Source organism: Ochotona curzoniae, unplaced genomic scaffold (assembly GCF_017591425.1).
Source record: "Ochotona curzoniae isolate NIBS_2020 unplaced genomic scaffold, NIBS_Ocur_1.0 contig_832, whole genome shotgun sequence".
NCBI lineage: Eukaryota > Metazoa > Chordata > Mammalia > Lagomorpha > Ochotonidae > Ochotona > Ochotona curzoniae.
The window spans coordinates 5,491,316-5,512,407 of record NW_024466580.1 but is presented as its reverse complement, the minus strand read 5'-3'; the positions used below and the strand labels follow the sequence as shown (position 1 = coordinate 5,512,407).

At 39.0% G+C, this 21,092-nt stretch overlaps 1 protein-coding gene across 2 annotated transcripts in view; it reads right to left on the bottom strand.

Moving 5' to 3' along the window:
- ARHGAP32 (Rho GTPase activating protein 32) overlaps nucleotides 1-21,092 on the bottom strand; it is a 191,511-nt gene that overhangs the window by 65,021 nt on the left and 105,398 nt on the right. For both annotated transcript variants that reach the window (XM_040992673.1, XM_040992674.1), the window contains 4 exons: nucleotides 19,688-19,825; nucleotides 18,691-18,783; nucleotides 15,902-16,024; nucleotides 14,474-14,551 (listed from right to left, as the gene is read on the bottom strand). In XM_040992673.1, the coding sequence (XP_040848607.1) occupies nucleotides 14,474-14,551; nucleotides 15,902-16,024; nucleotides 18,691-18,783; nucleotides 19,688-19,825 (432 nt within the window). The remainder of the gene's footprint in view (nucleotides 1-14,473; nucleotides 14,552-15,901; nucleotides 16,025-18,690; nucleotides 18,784-19,687; nucleotides 19,826-21,092) is intronic.

Sequence of the window (21,092 nt, the reverse complement as noted above, 5' to 3'; positions counted from 1 at the left end):
ATTTTACTTATTTAATTTATGGTTTGTGAAACTTTAGGGATGTTAGTATAACAAAACACTTTTATTATATTACTGAAGTTAAAATACTGTAATTATGGGCCAGCATTGTGGCACAAAGTACTAAGTCACTGGCTGGGACACTAGCAGCCTGTGTGAATATTGAATCTCAGCTTTCTCATTTCCAATCCAGTGCCCTGCTAGTGTGCTGGGAAACCAGGGAAGATGGCCTAGGGCTTAGGAATCTGCCATCCATGCGAAGGGTTTGTATAGAATTTCAGGTTCCTAACTTTGGCCTAGCCCGGGCCCAGTCATTGTGGCAATCTGGTATAGAAGATCTCTCAAATAAATAAAATATTTATAAAATTACACAATTATTTGTCATTAACAAGGGGTATAAGGTTTTAAAACATGAGGAATGACTTCCTTTTTGTCAATTATTTTCATGAAACTGAATTTTTAAGCATCACTTGATGAGAGATATTCTGGTATTTTAACAAAAGATAGTCAGAAAGCAAGTTATTAAATTATATCTGCAAGTGACACTAATATAAAAAATCAACAAAGAAAATTAATTTTAAAAACATACATGTATCTGATCTGAAGGGAAAAACACTACAACGCTGTGTTCTACTCCTGCCTCAGCATGTATTTATTGTCTTTGACACAGAGTTATCTATCTAAATTCCTTCACCTCAATAGCAATCAGAAGGTCCACTATCATCTCTTCTACTACAGAAATACAAGGTACATATAAAAAGACAAAGCAGAAAGCACTACTATTTATAAGACTCTATAATGGTCTGCTTAGTGTCTAATCTAAGCTTTCTACTACACTATGGAATAACAATGGGCTGGCTGTTTAACCCATCTATGGTTTTGTTTCCTCCTGTGTAAAGCAAAATAATAATCACATATTCTTCATAAAACTGCCAGAATTAATGGCTAATCCATACCTATCAATGACCTAGAAGAACAAGCACCTAACTTATTTCAAGTACCACATATTATATGGAATCACATTTTAAACCCTTGAGATTTGGGAGGTTCCATTGTCTCAAAATCATTAATCAAGTGCAAAAATCATTCCAGTGAGGTTGTTGTGGCATAGCAAGTTATGCTGCTACTACAATGCTGGCATCCCATATGGGTGCCAATTCATGTCCCTGCTGCCCTATTTCCAATCCAGTTCCCTATTTTATGTGCCTGAGAAAGCTGCAGAAGATGGCTCAAGCACTGAACCCCTAAATCCATGTGGGAGACCTGGAAGAAGCTCCTGACTCCTGACTTTAACATGGCCAAGGCTGGCCACTGATGCTACACAGAGAGCGAAACAGCAGATGAAAGATCTCTCTTCCTAATTTCCTCACTCCTTCTGTCTCTTTGTAATTATACTTTTCAAGTAAATAAATCTTGAGAAACAAAAACATCCAAGTGAACTATGAAAATTAGAATTTTTGCTGACTATCCTGTGAAGAATTAACAAAATATGAGCTATATAAAATCCTGTCAACACTGGGGCTGGTGTGGCAGGCTGATCTTCCACCTGCAGCACCAGCATCCCATATGTGTGCCAGCCCAAGTCCCAGCAGCTGCACTTCTAATCCAGCTCAGTGCTGATAGTCTGGGAGGACAGTGGAGGATGGTCCAGATCCATGAACTCGTGCAACAATGTCAGATGTCTGGAAGAGGGTCTTGGCTCCCAGCTTCATACCAAACCAGCCCAGCTCTGGACCACTGAGGCTGTTTGGGGAGTGAACCAGTAAATGTAGGGTCTCTCTGTCCTGGCTCTCCCTCACTCTCTCTATAAATAACTCTTTCACATAAAATAAATAAATAATTTTTAAAAAAATCTTGCCAATCTCCAAATGAGATTTTATCCATTAGATTAACTATATCCTAAGCATGTTTTAAAGAATATTTTCGGCGAGCCAGAGAAGGAACACATCATAAACTGTACTTAACTGCCCCTTTACCTATGCATAATAATCAGGAATAACTTACTGAAACGTTAATTCCTTTCCTCTCCCCTACGATTTTGATAAAATCAGTTTTTACAAACTTCTCAGGCATTGTGATGCTAATAATCCCCCAGATAAAACTCTAAGAAATATTGCACTCTACAGATAACCCTCAACATTATTAACACATCATATGGTATTATCCCTTTTCCCCTAGGAAAAGGGGTCTTGGAGTCCTCACTCCACATTTCCAAAAATAGTCCACACAGCAAGACAAATTCAACAAATGAGACTGCTTAGTTCCCAAATAAAGACAAAAACAGCTGTTTTCTTCTTTGTTTTTTTCTGAAGTATCCTTTTTTGATGAAATATCTCAGAAAACAAAAGTAAAAGATTCAATGTATTCCTCAGGAAACAGGCAAAAAAAACACAGATGTCAGAATTTCAAATTCCTGTACTCAATATAGTTTCACACTTCCTACTCCCAGAAGTTTTAGAAATGAAAGATCGTCACAGTGTAATTTAAACACTTGAATGAACTTGTTCTGATTCCAAGGCAGCACTGTGGGCAGGGATAACACAAAACTGACTAGGACTTGGCAAAGGCTGATCATCACCAACCACTAGCCAACTAGCAGAGTTTACCAACAGCATACAAATAAAAAAATAGTTGGTCTCACATCTTCCATGAGAAATAAAACGAGATTTGGGAGCTTGTGCCGTAGGATTTTACTGGGCTATGATTCCTCATAGCCAGTGACATTTAAGAATCAATGACAAAGGAAAGGTGGACAGAATTATTAGCAACAAATTGAAAAAGGCAGTACAGCATCCTAAATGTTACTGCTTGAGGCAACTTTAAGTTGGAACAAAAATGCAATGCCACTAAAAATATATTACACTGGTTACCATAAAAATACAAACAAACAAACAAACAAAAACCAATTGGCAATTATCAACTAATAAGGAAATGGCACAGCACTGGAAGACACTTGTGGTTTATTACAAAACATCATGTTCCTTGGTGTTTACGCAAAGGGGATGCATACTTGAAACACCTGTGTATAGAAGTATAGACATTACTAATGTGACTTACAACAGAGGCCAAAAAACAAGAAAGATGGAAGCAAATGAGATCCAGAAAGGGAAAAGATAAATAAACCAAGAAGCATCCATACTGAATATTAGTAAATGTAAATTTTTAAAAGTATCTATAGAGCCATAGATACTTTTCACAAAACCTCAAATGTATTTTACTAAGTGTTAGAAGCCACTACACAAATGCTACATGCTTGTGATCCTGACTAATGATGCTCAAGCAGAATACAGACACAGAGGCTGGCTTTGTGGTGTAGCCACTTGTGACACCGACCCATACAGACATCGGTAAGCTAGTGCTCATTGAAAACCTTTGGTAGCACCACTGGAAAGTCCACTGATGGCTAGGTGTTGGACCCTTTACAAAACGGAAACAGGAAGACGCCTATGGGTTCTGCTTTGGTTCCAGTCTGCTGTCACAACCATTTGGGGATTGAATTAGCAGATTAAAAATCTCTGTCTCTCTTATCTCCTTAATTCTCTTCTTTTAGTAAAAACTAACTCTTTTAAATTAAAAAGTACGAGAACTAAATATAGTGTAAAGGCAGGAACGCAAAAATGAACAGGTGAAACAAGGAGATAATTTATATGAAACTGTCACGGGAGATACACATTATGATGCATTTGCCAAAATCCACAGAATGTATTGTACCAAAAGTAAAGCTCAATCTAAATGATGAACTATAGTTAATAAGAGCATAGCAATACTGATTTACTAATTAGCTAGAATTCTGAGGCTGTATTTTCATCCACGGGATTCAGGGCAAGGTGATCCTGACACTGCTCTTACAGTAACAGTGTTCACGGTGTAGACCCAGTAAATATCAACATTCCTGTAGCTTTTATGACAAACATGTGAATCATAGGAAACATTGTCTGTTTCATATAACTGCATTATGTTAAACTGTGTCAACTAATCTGCTCAGTTATTCTATACATTTAAAATTATAGTAAAAATAATAAATTAACAATAAGTGCATAGCACCAGTTCATGGAGTCTCCACAACAAAGTGCGTAACCTGCCACGTCCAGCTAGCTAGCTACAAAGGAATCAGCATCTCCATCTTGGGCTCTGATCACGTGAGAAACAGAGTCCATGCGGTATCTCCCAAACATGTCAGGGTGGGAAAGTGAGGACTCCACAAGGTCTTGCCTCCAGCTTGACAGCCCCCATCATGATGCCCTTCTCTCTGTCTTGATAGTGTTTGTTACAAAATTAATTGTTCTCCAGGAAGACCAGTCTCTGGCCAACCAGAATAAGCATGTGTCTCTCTATACCCAGTATAAACTGTTTGCACTTGCAATCGTACTTCAAGATCTTCTGGAAAAGCCCCATTTGCAGAGCCGGTGGTGTGCCACGGAACAGTCAAGAACACTGGCCAAAAAACTATTCCCGAGTGCCGGGGCTGACCGTGCCTTGGACAGGCACTAACAGGTCATGTGGACAATTCACCATTAGAAGACACTTCTAAGAAACTGCACTTTAAGGTCATCTCTAAGGAATCTTCTAGGCTCATACAATCCTTAGGATTCCAATTTCACCATTATAAGAATTCAGAGGGGATCCTGAAGCCATCTGCTCTTGGGGCCTAAATGGGGGCCGTGTGATGCGTGGCGCTATTCCACCTGAAAATGAAACATGGCCCAGGTGCCAGCCTGGAGATGCTGAAGGTGTGCAGGAGAGCAGCCGTAGAGCACATCCCCCTTAGGGTCCTCCAGCTCTCGGCAGTCAGGGCCATGGTTCCTAACATCTGTCTGTGAGGAGGTTTGGCTCACATAAAGCTCTCTTCCCTGATAGGTCTGTGTGAGTCCCCACGGAGCATTCATCCCTGCCTCAATTTGCATCCAAGTTATACTCCCTAAATGGCCCAGTGGTTGGAGCTGACTTAAATCTGAAGTATGCATCTGAAGTCCTTTAGGTTCTCCCGTGGGACAGGGATCTAGGACTTGGATATTCTCATGCCTTCCAGGCCAAAAGCAGGGAGCTTAGACTGCAGTGAGGGCTGGACTAACCCGTGCCATGTGAATATCAGCACTGCTGGTAGAGGCATGGTCTACTATGCTACGGTGCTGGTTTCTACTCAAATCCTGATCACTCTCCTTCCAATGTTCCTGGGAAGGTAGTGGAGTATGGCCCAAATCCCTAGACCCTTATGAGCTACATGAAAAACCTAGATACAGCTTCTAGCTCCTGGTTTCATGGACTTATACCCGGATGTTACACTCATTTGGACAGTAAATCAACTCATGGAGGATCTTTTTTCTGTTTCTCCCTCACTCTCTGTTGCTTTGCCTTTAAAATAAACAAAAAATACTACACTATGAAAATAGACACGAGACAGCTGAATAGTAATCAATAGCCATTTTAAGGTATATAGAACCCGGTTGTATATAAACTAAAATTGAAATGTCAATGAAGAAGTCACAGGATGTGGTTAAGAACTTGCATTTTTTTCAACAGATTGGTTACTCAATACTATGTCAATTAATTCCATAATGTTATAAATTGTTGCTGATGTTATGTAGGGGCTTTTAATTTATAGGGATGATACTCTGCCGGCTCTACCTTCATACCAGAGATGGTCTCCCCATGAAACCGTTGAACTTATCTGGACAATAAGATGCTGGACTCTATGCTTGGTATATGCCTGCAATGAAAGAATCTCAACTGAACTTGAACTGTGGTAATGCAACAAGGTGGAGGAATCCACCATGGGGAAAGGGTTTGGGGAGGGGTGGGGAGAAATCCCAGTACCTATAAAACTGCATCACATAATGTAATGTAATTAATAATAATAATAAGAAGAAGAAGAAAATGCAAATTATTTAAAAAAATAAATATTTTTGAAAAGGATTCCGATTTTAGGTTTTCAAATTAGAGATGCTTAACGTGTAATTGTATAAGCACTGTTTCTCAAAAAGCAAGGATTGGGCCTGGTAGAGTAGCCTAGCAGTGAAAGTCCTAGCCTTGCATGTGCCAGGATCCCATATGGGTGTTGGTTTTTGTCCCGGCGGCCCCACTTCCCATCCAGTTCCCTGCTTGTGGCCTGGAAAAGCAGTCCAGGACAGCCCAAAGCCTTGGGGCTCTGCACACACATGGGAGACCTGGCAGAGACTCTGGGCTCCTGGCTTCAGATCAGCACAGCTCTATCCATGGCTGCTTGGGAGGGAATAAACAGACGGAAGATTTTCCTCTCTCTCTCTCTCCTCCTCTCTGTATATCTGCCTTTCCAATAAAATAAAAAATACGGGTTTAGGCTTATTTTTAAAAAATAAGGGTTAAGGCTAGAAAAATTTAAATCTTACTTTTTTATTTTCAAAGATGTCACAATGAACATGCATTTAAGAAACACATATCTGATACTTTCAGACTGATGGCTCTTTAACAGCAAAAATTTCCAAAATTTGATGCAATGTACATTACATAAAATAAAGTTCACAAGTAAAGCAAGTTAGTAGCTTTCAGCTCTTCGGAGGTTCTTTTTTTTAAATCTTCTTTATGCTGATTTAGTCTAATTTTAGTTTATTATTATTACCATTTTATAATATATTTCCAAAGATTCTGAGATTTTCCTTACCCTCTATGCAAGTTTCCTACCCCCGCCACCCATACTGAATGCTCTTATATTTTTACGATAGCATAGTTCTTCATAAACAATCGTATGTCCATTATTGTGGGCATGGACAATGGCAGTCCAGCATCTTATTGTCAAGATAGAGTTAATAGTTTCATTGGGAGTCCATTTTTATTCTGGAAGTAGAGATGCATACTGCATTTTATCCTTATATTTAGATATGACAGTCTCCATTACACAGTTACTATACATCCCCTTAAATGAAAAGCCCAACACAAAATCAACAACAGGAAGAAAATTAAAAATTTACAATGCCATGAAAGTAAATAAAATGCTACTGGAAATGATAGTCTCCATTACAGTTACTATACATCCCCTTAAATGAAAAGCCACACACACACACAAAATCAACAGGAAGAAAAAAAAAAAAGAAAGTAACAACACCATGAAGTTAAATAACATGCTACTGAATGACCAATGTGTTACTGGAGAAATGTGCATGTGCTGCCGAAGTGAGCACAGTGTGTCACTAAAGAAATGAAAAAGGAATTCAAGAACCTTCTTGAAGAAAATAATGCTACTGTATGATATGAGTCAGTGGTGAATTTAATGAGAAAGTGTTTTGAAGAGATGAAGATAAAAAAAAAAAGAATCCATGAGATATATTTTCCACTCATCCCTGTGGTGAGATATGTCTTCTGTGGGCAACAAACATATTTTTTATAAATCCAGTCTACTAACCAATGACGTTTGATTGATGAGTTTAAGCCATTTACATTCAGGGTTAATATATATGGGTGGTACTTTGGTCCTGTCATTTTATGACTAGGTTGTTCATTGATTTAGTCTTCTGTTATCATTTTACTGGGATGTTCTTCACATTTGCCTTTGGTTTTGGTGGATGTTATTCCTTTTCTCTGTCAAGAGAACATCTTTAAGTATCATTTGTAGGGTAGGTTTTGAAAGGCATATTCTTTTAACTTTTCTTGACTGTGGAAGAACTTTATTTTATTTTTAAAGACAAAGGAAAGTTTTGCTGAGTACATTATCCTGGAATCTTGGAATCTGGAATATGTCACTCCATTCTCTGTGGTCTATAGTTTCCTGTGAGAGGTCTCCTGTGAATTTAATTCACATTCCTTTATATGTCAATCGATCTTTTTTCACGTGCACATTTAAGGATCTTTTCCTTATTGAGGAGAGCTTGATGATCATTGGTCAACCCTGTTGGGAGTTCTGTGCCCCTCCTGGATCTTGTTTCCTAAGTCTCTCTCTAGATTAGTGAAGTTTTCCCTTACTTCATGGAATACACCTTTAATCCCAGCTTCTTTTTCTATACCTTCTGGGACTCCCATAATTCCTACATTTGGCCTTTTAATAGTGTCTCTTGATTCCTGAATTGAGCTTGACCCAGCTCTGCTTCCAGCTTTTTGTTTGCTTCCTCCTGGTGACAGAAAGTATCTTTTTCAATTCTGAGATACTTTCTTCTGCTTCATTCATTCTATTTTTTGAGACTCTCCAGTATACTTCTAATTTTCTCCACTGCATTTTTCATTTCTGATCTATCAGATTTCATTTGATTCATTGCCAATGTGACATGTTTCTTAAATTTCTTGAACTCCTGTAATACTTGCTTCTCACTGTTAAGAAGCTTTATAACAAATATTTTGAATTCTGTACCCCCATTTTCTCGATGTCTTCCTCCGTTAACTCTGAGGCTGGCAAAGGCTTCTGTTCCTTTGCAGGGGAGTCTTCAGTAATATTCCTTGTGCCTTTGTCTCTTCTTTCGGTCTCGGTCACTGTACTTCTGGTTATCAGATTCTTCTCCTTGGGGCAGGTTTCTAAGTTGTGACACCCACCAGTCTACAATTTAGTCTCCATAGCCCCAGCTCCTGGCTCACCACTCTCCATCTCCCGTGATACCATCCTGATGCTGCATTATTGTCTGTGCAACCTTTCTCCCACTTCCTGTTAGAGTAGTTCCCAGGATTAGAGCAACACCAGCTGTCTTATATAACTAGGTGATTGTTGGTGCTGATCTTGCTGGAACCTGTTGGCTGAAAGGTCTGAGGACAACATGGGCCTATTTTGACCTGTATGATGCCAAAGTCGATATTATTTTCTCTGTGGAACCAGTGCTATGAGCTCAGTGAGTTTGCTCCCAGCTCAGCGCATGCACAGCTCACTGTTGTCCCTGAAGTCTTAAAAGCCTTTGCCAGACCATACAAAATTATGCCTGATGTGCCACTACTAGAGTTCTTGATCTGCTGGACGTCAGGTCTGAGGGCTACATGGACCTCTCTTGGATGGAACCTGTAGGATGCCATGTTGTTGCAGTTCACTGAGCCAGAAATGAGTTCATCCCAACTCAATGCATGCGTAGTCCTGTCCCATAGCCTTCATCTCCCTGTACAAAATGGTGTCCAATTTGGCTCTAGAGGGTGGACTGGGCTGTGAAATCTACCCTGTTCCCACACTGCCTATCTGGGACCTGCTGGTCTCACTCTGCTCCTGGTCAAATCAAACAGACCAGCAGGATGGACAGTTCTTTGGGTTCACCTACTGAGCTCTTGGTTAATGTTCCTTCCCACCTTTATTATTGATACAATTCCAGCTGCTGCTGTAGTTCAGATTGCCATGTGCTGAGTGGCACTGGGGTATCAGTCATTGCAACACCACACCATTGTGTCTGCTGCTTTCCTGTATCTGTCAGTCTCCATGTGCCCCTCTGCTGTCATTCTATCCTCTCCTATTTCCTGGAATGTGCCCTCCATGCTTCATACTGGCTCATGTTTCTCTGTCTGTTGAAATGTGTCCTTACCCTATTCCTACATCTTGATTCTCTCTGGAGGGTCTCCTAAACTAGTGCAGGAGGTCTGAGAGAGGCTGATTAAGCAGGCTTTGGGGCAGGAGTGTGGGGAGTGTGGAGTGAAGGTCAGAATATGTGATTTGAACAAATCAGAGCAGTTTAAATGGTGGCTTTCTTAGTTTAAGATTCTGTGCAAGATTCTGTCTCACTAAAAATTCTACTGGCATTAAAAAACACCTACAAACCACTGGACTTATTTGTATTTCAAATCTGACACATCAGAACATAAAAAGCACTTGATCATGTGCATGGAAAATCATACCTACCTTCTCTAAAAGGAAGATGTCAGAAAGGCCCCTGCTTAAAGCTTAACATAACTAACATAAGCAGGGAACATTATGAACAATCTGAAAAGAGTTTTTTTCCCGGTATGCAAGTAGTCAATCATCGCACAAACACAGAACACATGTCTGCCTCACGGTCCACAATCTTCACTATGTTACATGCCCACTGGGAAACAAAGACAATCCTTTCTCCAGGGCAGACAGCTCAGGTGGGAGAGGTAATACTTTTGAGTGAAGGCTGAAATCACACGCAGCACATGTCAGGCAATGGAATGGAGCAAACAATTTGAATCCTTGCTCCACCACATTCTGATGCAGCATTTTGGGTTTTATAAAAATCCTCAAAAACTCTTGTCTCCACTTCGTAGAAAGGGCCATAACCACCTGGGAGTTTGGCGAAGTTAAAGGAAGCACTATAAGTAGGGTGCCCAGGAACGCTGCTTAACAAATGCTCCCCAGCTGTCTCTCTACCCTCTTCTCCCTGCAGATAACCTCGGGCGCTCTTTACAAAGGGATTAGTGTGCAGGAAGCACAAGCCAGATTCTTTCTTTAGAGCACTGGATTCCTTTACATAAGAATTTTAACAATCACATTTAAGGAGCTGTTCTGGTTTTACAGGCACCCCCACACCACTCCTCTTCTCAGAGACACACACACCCCAACACCACCTACAAAGACATGACTGCCTTTACATAACCAATCATGCTGAAAAAAATCGCATTCCTACAGAACAAATTTTTCATTTCCAATTATAAAACAATCCTTGACATTAAAAAAAAAATCACTTGTTTTTATTTTAAGTAATGTCTGGGTAATAATTTTTAAATCATTTTTTACTTTTTAAATTTATACTAACAAAAAAAGTGGTTAGCTTAGGCAATAAACTAATTTGGGTAAACTAATTTTAATAAAGTAAGAAAATAAATCTATACTAGCACAGGGTCAGTACTCTATAGTACTTGCTACAGAAATTACAAGAAGACTCATTACTTTACAGACACACAATTAAAATGAGGACAATCATAGAGATAATAAGGGAGATATTCTGATTTTAAGAAGAAACTAGATAGGGTGGTTGGTTTAAGATGTTATCTCACATCAGAGTGCTGGTTCCAGTCCAGGCTGGTCTACTTCCAATCCAGTTCCACAGTAATGTACCTAGGAAGGCAGCAGAAGATGAACAAGGCCTTGGGCCACTGTCACTCATTAGAGTCACAGATGGAGTTCCCAACTCAGGGCTTCAGCCTGATCCAGACCTGGCTGTTGTGGCCATTTGGAAATTAGACCAACAGGTGGACGACTTTCTTCCCTCACTTTGCCCTTACGTAGATAGACAGATAGACAAACAGACACGTAATTTCTAATACAATTCACGGGAAAATGGAATAGGAAGGGAAAGAGCAGGAAAGGACAGACAAAAAAAAAGGGGGGAGGGACTGGAGCTCAAAGAAAGAAGCTGATTTGTCTAAAGCTGTTTTTAACAAAGTTCAAAGCAAGGCCAGTATTGTGGCACAGTAAGCTAGGCTGCTGTCTGCGATGCTGGTAAGGCATATTGCAGTGTCTACTTATGAGTTCTAACTCCTCCATCTCTGATCCAGATTCCACATGACATGTTCTAGAAAGCAGTGAATGATGGTCCAGTACCTGGGCCGCTGCTCCCCACAGGAGACCTGGATGGAGCTCCAGGTTTTTGGATTCAGTAACACCAGGCTGAGCCATGCCAGCCATGTGAGCAATGGCTGAGCAGGTGGGTCATCTCTCCCGCTCTCCTTTTCTACTACTCTGCCTTCCAAATAAGCAAATCTTATAAACACATAAAAGGATAGAAGCAATTTCAAGACTGAAACATTAATTGTAATTTTTTTTAAAGATTTATTTATTTTTATTACAAAGTCAGATACACAGAGAGGAGAAGAGATAGAGAGGAAGATCTTCCATCTGATGATTCACTCCCCAAGTGAGCGCAATGGCTGGTGCTGTGCTGATCCGAAGTGAGGATCCAGGAACTTCCTCTGAGTCTCCCATACAGGTGCATGGTCCCAAAGCATTGGGCCATTCTCGACTGCTTTCCCAGAGCACAAGCAGGGAGCTGGATGGGAAGCGGAGCAGCCAGGATTAGAACCGGCGCCCATACGGGATCCCGGCACGTTCAGAGCGAGGACTTTAGCTGCTAGGCCACGCCGCTGGGCCCGTGCAATCTTAAAGCCAAATTTATTTTTGTGGCTGCTTTTGAAACCCTAATGTCTACAGCTTATTTCTATTAACATGTAAAAAGACTCCTTAACAGGAAAATTTAAATAACCTATCTAGTTTCACATTTGCTTCAAAACACCTACTAATCATAGCAGTTCTGAAATCAGAGGACAGATGAAGGGGGACCCTACTGTACAAACAAGGAATCTGGGGAGTGATATGGATATGACTTTTCTGGTCTTCATCAATAATTGTTATACTTGCTCTTATAAAAAAGTGACACATCAAATATATAAAATAAAATATGAAATCATTTCAACTTGAAATCAACATCTGTTGAAAAAAAAATATTTAGAAGACCTAATCTCAGTACTTTACATTTCACCCTCACATATTTAATTTTTACAGCAATCAAAGAAAAAAAATAGCACTGAAATCTTAATTTTGCAAATGGGAAAACAGAGGGTTGATAAATAATCTGCCAAAATAACATAAAATTAAAGTCCAGGGGCCCGGCGCGGTGGCGCAAGTGGTTAAGGTCCTCACCTTGCACGCCCGGGATCCCATATGAGCGCCGGTTCTATCCCGACAGCCCCGCTTCCCTTCCAGCTCCCTGCTTGTGGCCTGGGAAAGCAGTCGAGGACGGCCCAAAGCTTTGGGAACCTGCACCCGCGTAGGAGACCCGGAAGAGGCTCCTGGCTTCGGATTGGCATAGTATCGGCTGTTGCGCTCACTTGGGGAGTGAATCATCGGATGGAAGATCTTCCTCTCTGTCTCTCCTCTCTGTATCTGCCTTTCCAATAAAAAAATAATAAAAATAAATCTTTAAAAAAAAATTAAAGTCCAGGAAATCTGGAACAGAGCCTATACTATTAATTACTATGGCATCCCCTTAGATCATATTATTTTTAATAAAACACATTTGACAAAAACTAACTGTTGTCTCACAAAGATAGCTTCACAAAGAAGGTGAAAGAAGAGAACTACAAGAAAACCCACATTCTCTTTGACATTTCTGAAGTTCCCTCACATGTAAAGATCAAAATACTGTTATAATAGCTATCACATTTCTAATTAATTATACAAGCACACCTTGCACACACTGGGATCCCATATGGATACCAGTTCTGATGCTGGGGCGGCCCCACTACCCATTCAGCTCCCTGCTTGTGGCCGGGAAGAGCAGTAGAGGACAGTCAAAGCTTTGGGACCCTGCACCTTCGTGGGAGACTTGGAAGGAGCTCCAGACTCCTGGCTTCAGATAGGCTCAGCTCCAGCCATTGTGGCCACTTTGGGAGTGAACTAACTGACAGATCTTCCTCTCTGTCTCTCCTCTTTTCTGTATATCTGCCTTTCCAATAAAAATAAATCTTTTAAAAAATGACAGAAAGCCCACCTATTAGATAGAAGTCAGTGCTTAGTCAACATAAAGGACACTTTTATTAAGTCTTTTCTAAAATATATGTACGTAAAAGATCTGAACTGCACTAGATTCTGTTGTTGTTCTAAATTTAATAACAGTTTACAGTGTTACAATATGTCTTCATAGAAAAACACTGACCAAAGTGACTTACTCCTAGAGAAAATAGCATATGCGAACTATAATTCAAAACCAAAGCAAGAGAGTGAATATTAAGCATAGAGGTCAAATATTTAGTCTAGAGCCCACTTTTGTTAATGCTATATTCAATGATTGCTCTCTAGGAGCAATTGACGCGCTATTCAGTTACAGAGACAAAACATCTGAGAAGAGCTCTTCCTGGTAAGTGCACAATCTAAGACAATTGTACAGCTTCTGACAGATGATGCAAGACAGTATTCAATAACACACAAACTATCGAGTTTATTCACACTTGCCACAAGTAAAAAAATGTTTCTAATCTGCATGTAGGAGTCTGCATGTTCACAACTGACTTGAGCTATGAATAAGCCATCTTTACAAAGCTGTACTTGGTAGCAGATACGGCAATTTTCAAGACCTACACTTGCTCCTGTACAGAACGTGCAAACTTGGCTTGAATACTTTAGATTCTCTATGATAAAAAGCCACACTATTCCTTCTTAAATAACTGAAACCTCAGTTCAGTTTCCACCTTTAGCTCCTGCTCCAGTTTCTCTCCAACGCAGACCTTGGGAGGCAGTGTCAAAGACTGAAGTCACTGGGATCCCATCACCCATCCCGGGCTCAGCACTTCGGCTAGCACTAGCAGTTGCAGTTACTTGGGGAGTAAGTCAGAATATGGAAAACTCATCCTTCTCCCACCCTCCATCACATGAATAAATACAGTAAGTCTGATCACTCAAAACTGGTCATCAGGTTTGACACTCTGCCTGTGTGTGGGCTGTACCACCTTCCTGAAATGAAACAGACAAACAGCTACCAACGACATTCCAAATCTAAGGTCATTAGCAGACAACACTGCTGATGACACCATCTATTCCAGTACATCTTGTAAATTCCCTGAACTTGCACACACAGAGGTCTTCATCACATACCTGGAACCCACGTTTGCCTCTCCACCACGTGCTTAGTACTTTTGGAGGCATGTCAATGACGGAAACGATGTCGCCCACCTTTGGGAAAAAAAGTTTCACAGTACAGTTTTTCTTAAATTTTAAACCAACTTTTGTTATCTAGAACTTAAATCTAAAATATATAAAGTGTGAACTACCATTTTTTGTTTCATTCATCTCCAAGAAAACGTACGTATTTTTAAAATAACATAACAACATCACCATATTGCATCTACAAAACATTAAATAGCACAAACAGCGAAATCCAACTAACATATTATGTGCTAGTGTCAGGAAGCAGATTTTAGGCACACAGTTTTTTAATACAAGGCAGCACAGCATCATCATCACTTCTGCTAAATACTGTGTTTCTGTGGTCACTGCAAGTGATCAGATTAATTTGTAACAGTTTGAAACACTCATACGTAGAACCATAAAGTACTTCTCTTAACACTATATTCAGGGACAGCACCATGAGCAGCATGCTGTATTAAGTATGTGACACATTATTTAATCATACCGACAAAAGGTCTGAGGTGAGCTCATCTTAGTAAGTACACAATCTAAAAACAACTGTGTTTCTTATAGATGATGCGATATATGTCCATAAAATACAAACTAGTGAGTTTCTATAAACTTGCAAAAAATGTAAAACGTTCAATATTATTCTCATACTTACATTAAAATTTTTAATGTCAGTTGAAATTGATGTTCATAAGTGATCTTTTAAGTCATAAATAAGCCATCTTTACAAAGATATATTTAGTAGCAGACATGGCATCTCTCAAGAACTACACTTCCTTCTGTACAGAATTCACAGGTCGAGCTTAGACATTTCAGATTCTCCACAGAAAAAAATTTTATTGTTCCTTCTCAATAGCTGCCAGTGTTTGCTTTGTCCTTAATAAATATATTTTTACTGGAAGAAATTTAATTTTTCTGTTTTTGCTTCTGATGACAAGAAATAGCCATTTCACTTTTTAGCTGCACTTTGACTCGATATTTCAGCAACACTAAAATATGTATCACTGACTGCCATTATTTTCAGGTACTAAAAACACAAAGACAAAAGATCACGCTTTCCAGAAGTTCAACTTGATAAGCAGTAGAGCAACTGCAATTAAAAACAACAAGCGGTTTGGTAGCAATTCAGGACTGGTGGGTATGCATTTCTATGGAACGTGGGAATGAAGATCAGATGCCTTCCTAGCAGCAATGCGAAGCCCTTCAAGCTGATGTTTCAGCAACAATTTAAATGAAAACAGCATATTTCAAGTGGAAATATAAAGGACTATGGAGAAATCTGGTGTTCTTTCTTTTTTGTTAATTGAAGTAATGATCGAAACAGTTCAAGATGAGGCTAGAAAGGCAGTAGGGACCAGATAACAAGCAGGCTTCTTTGCCACTCACCTCTAAGGTCAGTTCGTCAGGAGCGCGAGCAGTGTACCTCTTGATGACGTGAGCAGCACCAACCGCAGGAGTGTTGATGGAGGATTCCTCATGGACCAGAAGGTGATTACCCTTATTGTCAATCTGCAACCAAGAAAGCATACTATAGGACAGGACATAAGCACATGGTATTGGTGAATGTTTCACTGACTAGCCATAAAACAATATTCAATTTAATTAATAAAAAGATAACCTAAAGTCTTTTTTTAAAGCGCTAAATTAATGACGGTTGATAAATGCATCATTGCTGTGCAGAAAGTTTATATAATTTCATATGATCCCCATAATTTTGAAAAATACTTATCATTATTTTAATCAACTAAAAACAAACACTGTAAAGTTGAAATAGATTATGTAACTTATCCCAGATTAAATAATTGTTCCAAGATCAAAAAACCCTTCACTGCAAGTTGATATGGTTTACACTTTATATCTCTATCACTTTCCACTGGAAAGAGAGAGAGAGTAATATGGCTCCACATAGGCAAATTATGACAAAATAGCTAAAACATTTACATGGCAATGTTTCACACGATTCCTACTGTTAAACAGGACCCTTTAAAAAACTGCTGCTCATGAATAGTTGAAAAATGCTTTTCAATATCATGTCAACTGAAAAAAAATACACACACATATACTTTGTGCTATAGTCTGAATATAATTTACTCCCACTAAACTCTTGGTGAGGCTAAATTCTCCAGTACAGGAGTCTTGGGAAGTGATCCGGGCAATGGTGATGAAACCTTCATGAAGGTACTGACTGCTTTTCTATGTCAACAAATTCTCACTCTTCCATGATCGGATCATTTACCATAAGACTGGTTGCTATAAAGCAAGATCACTCATCATATCGTCACCCTCCCACATAATACCCATTTGCCCATATTCTTTTGATCATAAAGCCTTCAACAGAAGATGAGTAAACACTGATGCTATAATCCATGAGCCACATAAACCTTTCTTCTTTCTTTTTCTTTTCCTTTTGTTAAGAAACTACCTACATCACAGAGAACATATGATCTTTTGGGATTATCTTACTTCACCAAGCATAACAGTCTCTAGTTTGGATCATTTTGTTGTAAATGCTGGAATTTCATTCTTTTTAATGGCTGAGTAGTATTCCATGGGAGTAGATGTACCATAGTTTATCCATTCCTATTTCAACAGTTACCTGGGTTGTTTCCATGTCTTTGCTATTGTGGACTGTGAAGCTACAAATATAGGGTTGCAGGACACTTTCTCACATGCAGGTTTCTCTTCCTTTGAATATATTCCCAGGAGTGGGATAGCCGGGTGACACAGTACATCAATTTTCAGTTGTCTGAGCACTCTCCATGCTCACTTCCATAGTGGCTGCTCTAGCCTACACTCCACCAATAGTGAAGCAAGGTACCTCTCTCCCCACATCCACGCCAGCAAGTGTTGTTAGCAGAGTTGGGAATGTAGGCCAGTATCACTGGAATAAGGTGGAACTTATTGTAGTTTTTATATGTATTTCCCTAACAGGTAGGGAGCCTGAACAGTATTTCACATCTATTAACCATTTGAATTTGTTCTTCTGAAAAACGTTTGTTCATTTCCTTCACCTATTTCTTAATAGGGTTTCTTTTGTTGTTGGTGAGTTTCTGCAGCTCTCTGAAGATCTTGGATATTAGTCCCCTATTTCTTGCATAGTGTGCAAAGATTTTTTCTTATCATATGTCCTCTCTGATATAAGGTACTCTTCAAGCAAAATACAAAAAAATAGATATATATGTAAACATGTATATACAACTATTCTCACAGATAAACTGTATAAAAGAGACTAGCATACTGGGAAGTGAAGATATAGTATGCATCTACTTCTAAATAAAATGAGGACTCCAAATGAAACTGTTAAATATACCTTGATAATATGTTAATAATGCTCTACCATTGTCTATACCTACAATGCCATGATACACTTAAATAGCAGAATGTTAGCCTTCTGACTGTTGCTGAAGAACTATATTACTGTGTTAATACATGTGAAAAACTGTAGAGGGATGAAGAGGAGATGAGGGGAAAATCCCCTAAGGTTTTCCTTAGTAAACTGTATTACAGAAAATAAAAAAGTATTAAATTGGGGCCTGGTACAGTAACCTAGTAGCTAAAGTCCTCATCTTTCATGAACCATGATCCCACATGGGTGTTGGTTTGTGCCTTGGCTGCTCCATTTTCCATCCAGCTCCCAGCTTGTGGCCTGGGAAAGCAATAGAGAATGACCCCAAAGCATTGGGACTCAGCACCTACGTGGTAGATCTGAAAGAAGTTCCTGGCTCCTGACTTCAGATCGACTCAGCTCTGGCTGTAGTAGCCACTTGGGAAGTAAACCAATAGATGGAAGATCTTTCTCTCTGTATCTCCTCTTAAATCTTCAATAATAATAATAATAATAAATTAGTAAATAAGGACGGAATTACCTAGACTTAGCATTCTGTTATAGCAACATAATTTGACATTTTGCTAAATTTAAAAATTACTTCATTAACCACAAAAGTGATAGTGATGACTGAAACTCATAAAATATATTACAATTACTTTCCCAGATTACCAACAAATTAGAGGTTAAAAAAAAAAAAACAAAAAAACTTTATACACTATATACCGTCCCAGAAGATGAGAAAAAAATCGATTTAATTTCTGAAATTCAACAGATATCAGATTAAGTTGATATTAAATTTGTTAGACAACTTTAAAAAAGCTTTCATAAAAGATCAATGAGGTTATACCTCCATCCAGGTGAGGGCAGGGCCACAGTTGATCTTGTTGCCGGCAATAGCTGAAAGGCGTGATAGGTAAGCCATAAGCATCTGAGAGACAGACTAAAGAGAAAGAAAGATTCAGTATAACTCTGAGGAAAGACAGGGCACTTTCTGGCACAGGAGCTCTCTGCTGTAAACTTCTGGATAAAGATCTTAGTGCACTCTAAACATTAGAGTAAGTTCAGGGGATTCTTCTGAGGCTAATCACTGAAACTGGGTATGCAGACAGTCTTTCACAATGCAGAGCTGTAACTTTTAATCCCTTTTCATCAGGAGTCATACTATTCCACAGCTTCTGTTTTTATTACTTTACCTATTTCTGTATCAAAAGTATTAAGTAGGAGTTGACATTGTGGTAGGTCACATTAAGCGACCATTTGTAACACCAGCATCACACGTGGGCCCCAGTTTGAGTCTCAACTACTCCAATTCCAACCCAGCTCTTGCCAACGCTGCCAGGAAGCAGCAGCAGTAGCCTGCACCCACATGACAGATCTGGTGAATCTCCTGGCCCTGCTTGTAGGCTGGCCCTGGCAACTGCAACACATTCCCCTCCTTACGTCAACACTCTTTCTTTTTGCCATGAGTACAGGAATGAGTAAAGATACACGCGGCCACCATAAATTAGTTAAACTGATTAGACAGCACAATTTAACATGTATCTCCTTGACCATTAGTGACTTTGACACTTTTTTCTTACTTTGTTTTCACATTTTAGAGAGAATGCTCAAGTATGGTTATCTCTTCATGCATCATGTCAATGAGGTTTTTGTTTCTTTATGTAATCATATATTGAGACGACTTTAATTCTAAACATCTTGCATAGTATTACTAACTTTAAGTACAATTCTGAGGTGGTTAAATAATCCCAGGAATCATCCTTAGTACTCAATATAAGCTCTTAATTACTCTACACACAAAAATGTATGCTAATTTGCAATTCTATAATATTTGAAGTGCTTACCTCTGGACCATCCTTCAACATGTCAGAACGGGGGAGCTCTGAGAGCTGGGAGAATCTTCGGTCATAAATACAGAGATGAAGATGTTTATCAAGTACCCGAAAATCTTCATAACTTCTTTTAACAATCCAACTTTTGCCCTATGATTAGGGGAAAAAAAAACCATTGCTATATTCACCTCTATTAGAAAACGATCATGAATGAGCATCTATTCTTACTGCTATTTTATTCATGGGATTTTATATTCTTCTACTGAGAAGTTTCTGGTAACATGACAGTAAATAAACTGCAAAAACACCTTAACAAGTTACATTACATTTAATAAACAGCAGTAATACAAAACAGGATAGAACTCTCCATTAATGTTCCTCCCTCTGCTGGTTAAAACTTAGAAACATAACTGCTGTTAGGTAAGAAGATGCTATATACGTTCGTAACCTACAGAAATAAAGAGGTGGTAGCAGTAAGGTCTTTTCTGACCTGGGCTTGACATACAGCGTTGTTTCAAGTTATACGTGAATACCCTTTAGCATAGCACAGCAAGCACTAATTACCCAATCAAAAAGATACTTGGTCACTTTACTTAATTTACATAACTAACTGCACACACTCTGAAAATACTTAAATTTCAAATCTCCTTAAAGAAAGAAAAAGCTAAGAGTACACCTATAGCATCGGAACATATCAACTGTACATCCTGACTGTTTAATAATTATGTTGATTAAATTTAAGCTGTGCAGTAGGATGCCAGGCAAACAGAGAAATCTCAATACAATAGCCATTATTGTTCCTTATTAAAATTTTTACTGCTGTTTAATAATTGCTGTGAATTAAACCTACCAGAAGTAGGAAAAAGAATTTCTAAACAAATTCACGCTCTGTTTAATGGAGCAAATGACCAGACACCAAAGGCACACCACTCAAAGACAAAAGAGCACCCTCACGAACCACTTCTTAGTGCACCAGTGTTTCAGTCAGGTAGGAGGGAACTATTGTCAGAGGTCAAAAGTTGCATTCCACAGTGGTTAAATTATCAGCTTTGCTTTGGGAAAACAAAATCTTGCACTTGATATTATTATTTTAGATTAATTCAAATTCCTTGCTGATCTTTTATTTTCACTCGTTTTTCTTGTTACCTTGCACAAGCAATATTTAATGCTAAAATTTTAAGTTACAAGTAAAAGGCAGAGCAATCAATCACGGTCTTCGATTCTACCATATCAAAGAAAAGGAGAGAAAGTGGCCACAGGTAAATTCACACCTCTTATTCTTTTTCAAAGGTATATTTAAATTCTGTGAAATACAGCTCTGTATTTGCTGCCACCTAGTGCTTTAAAAGGAGAAACTGGCTCAGCTTCTAACCCATTTCCTCTTATTTCTAGAAAGCCAGAATGCTATGACATAACT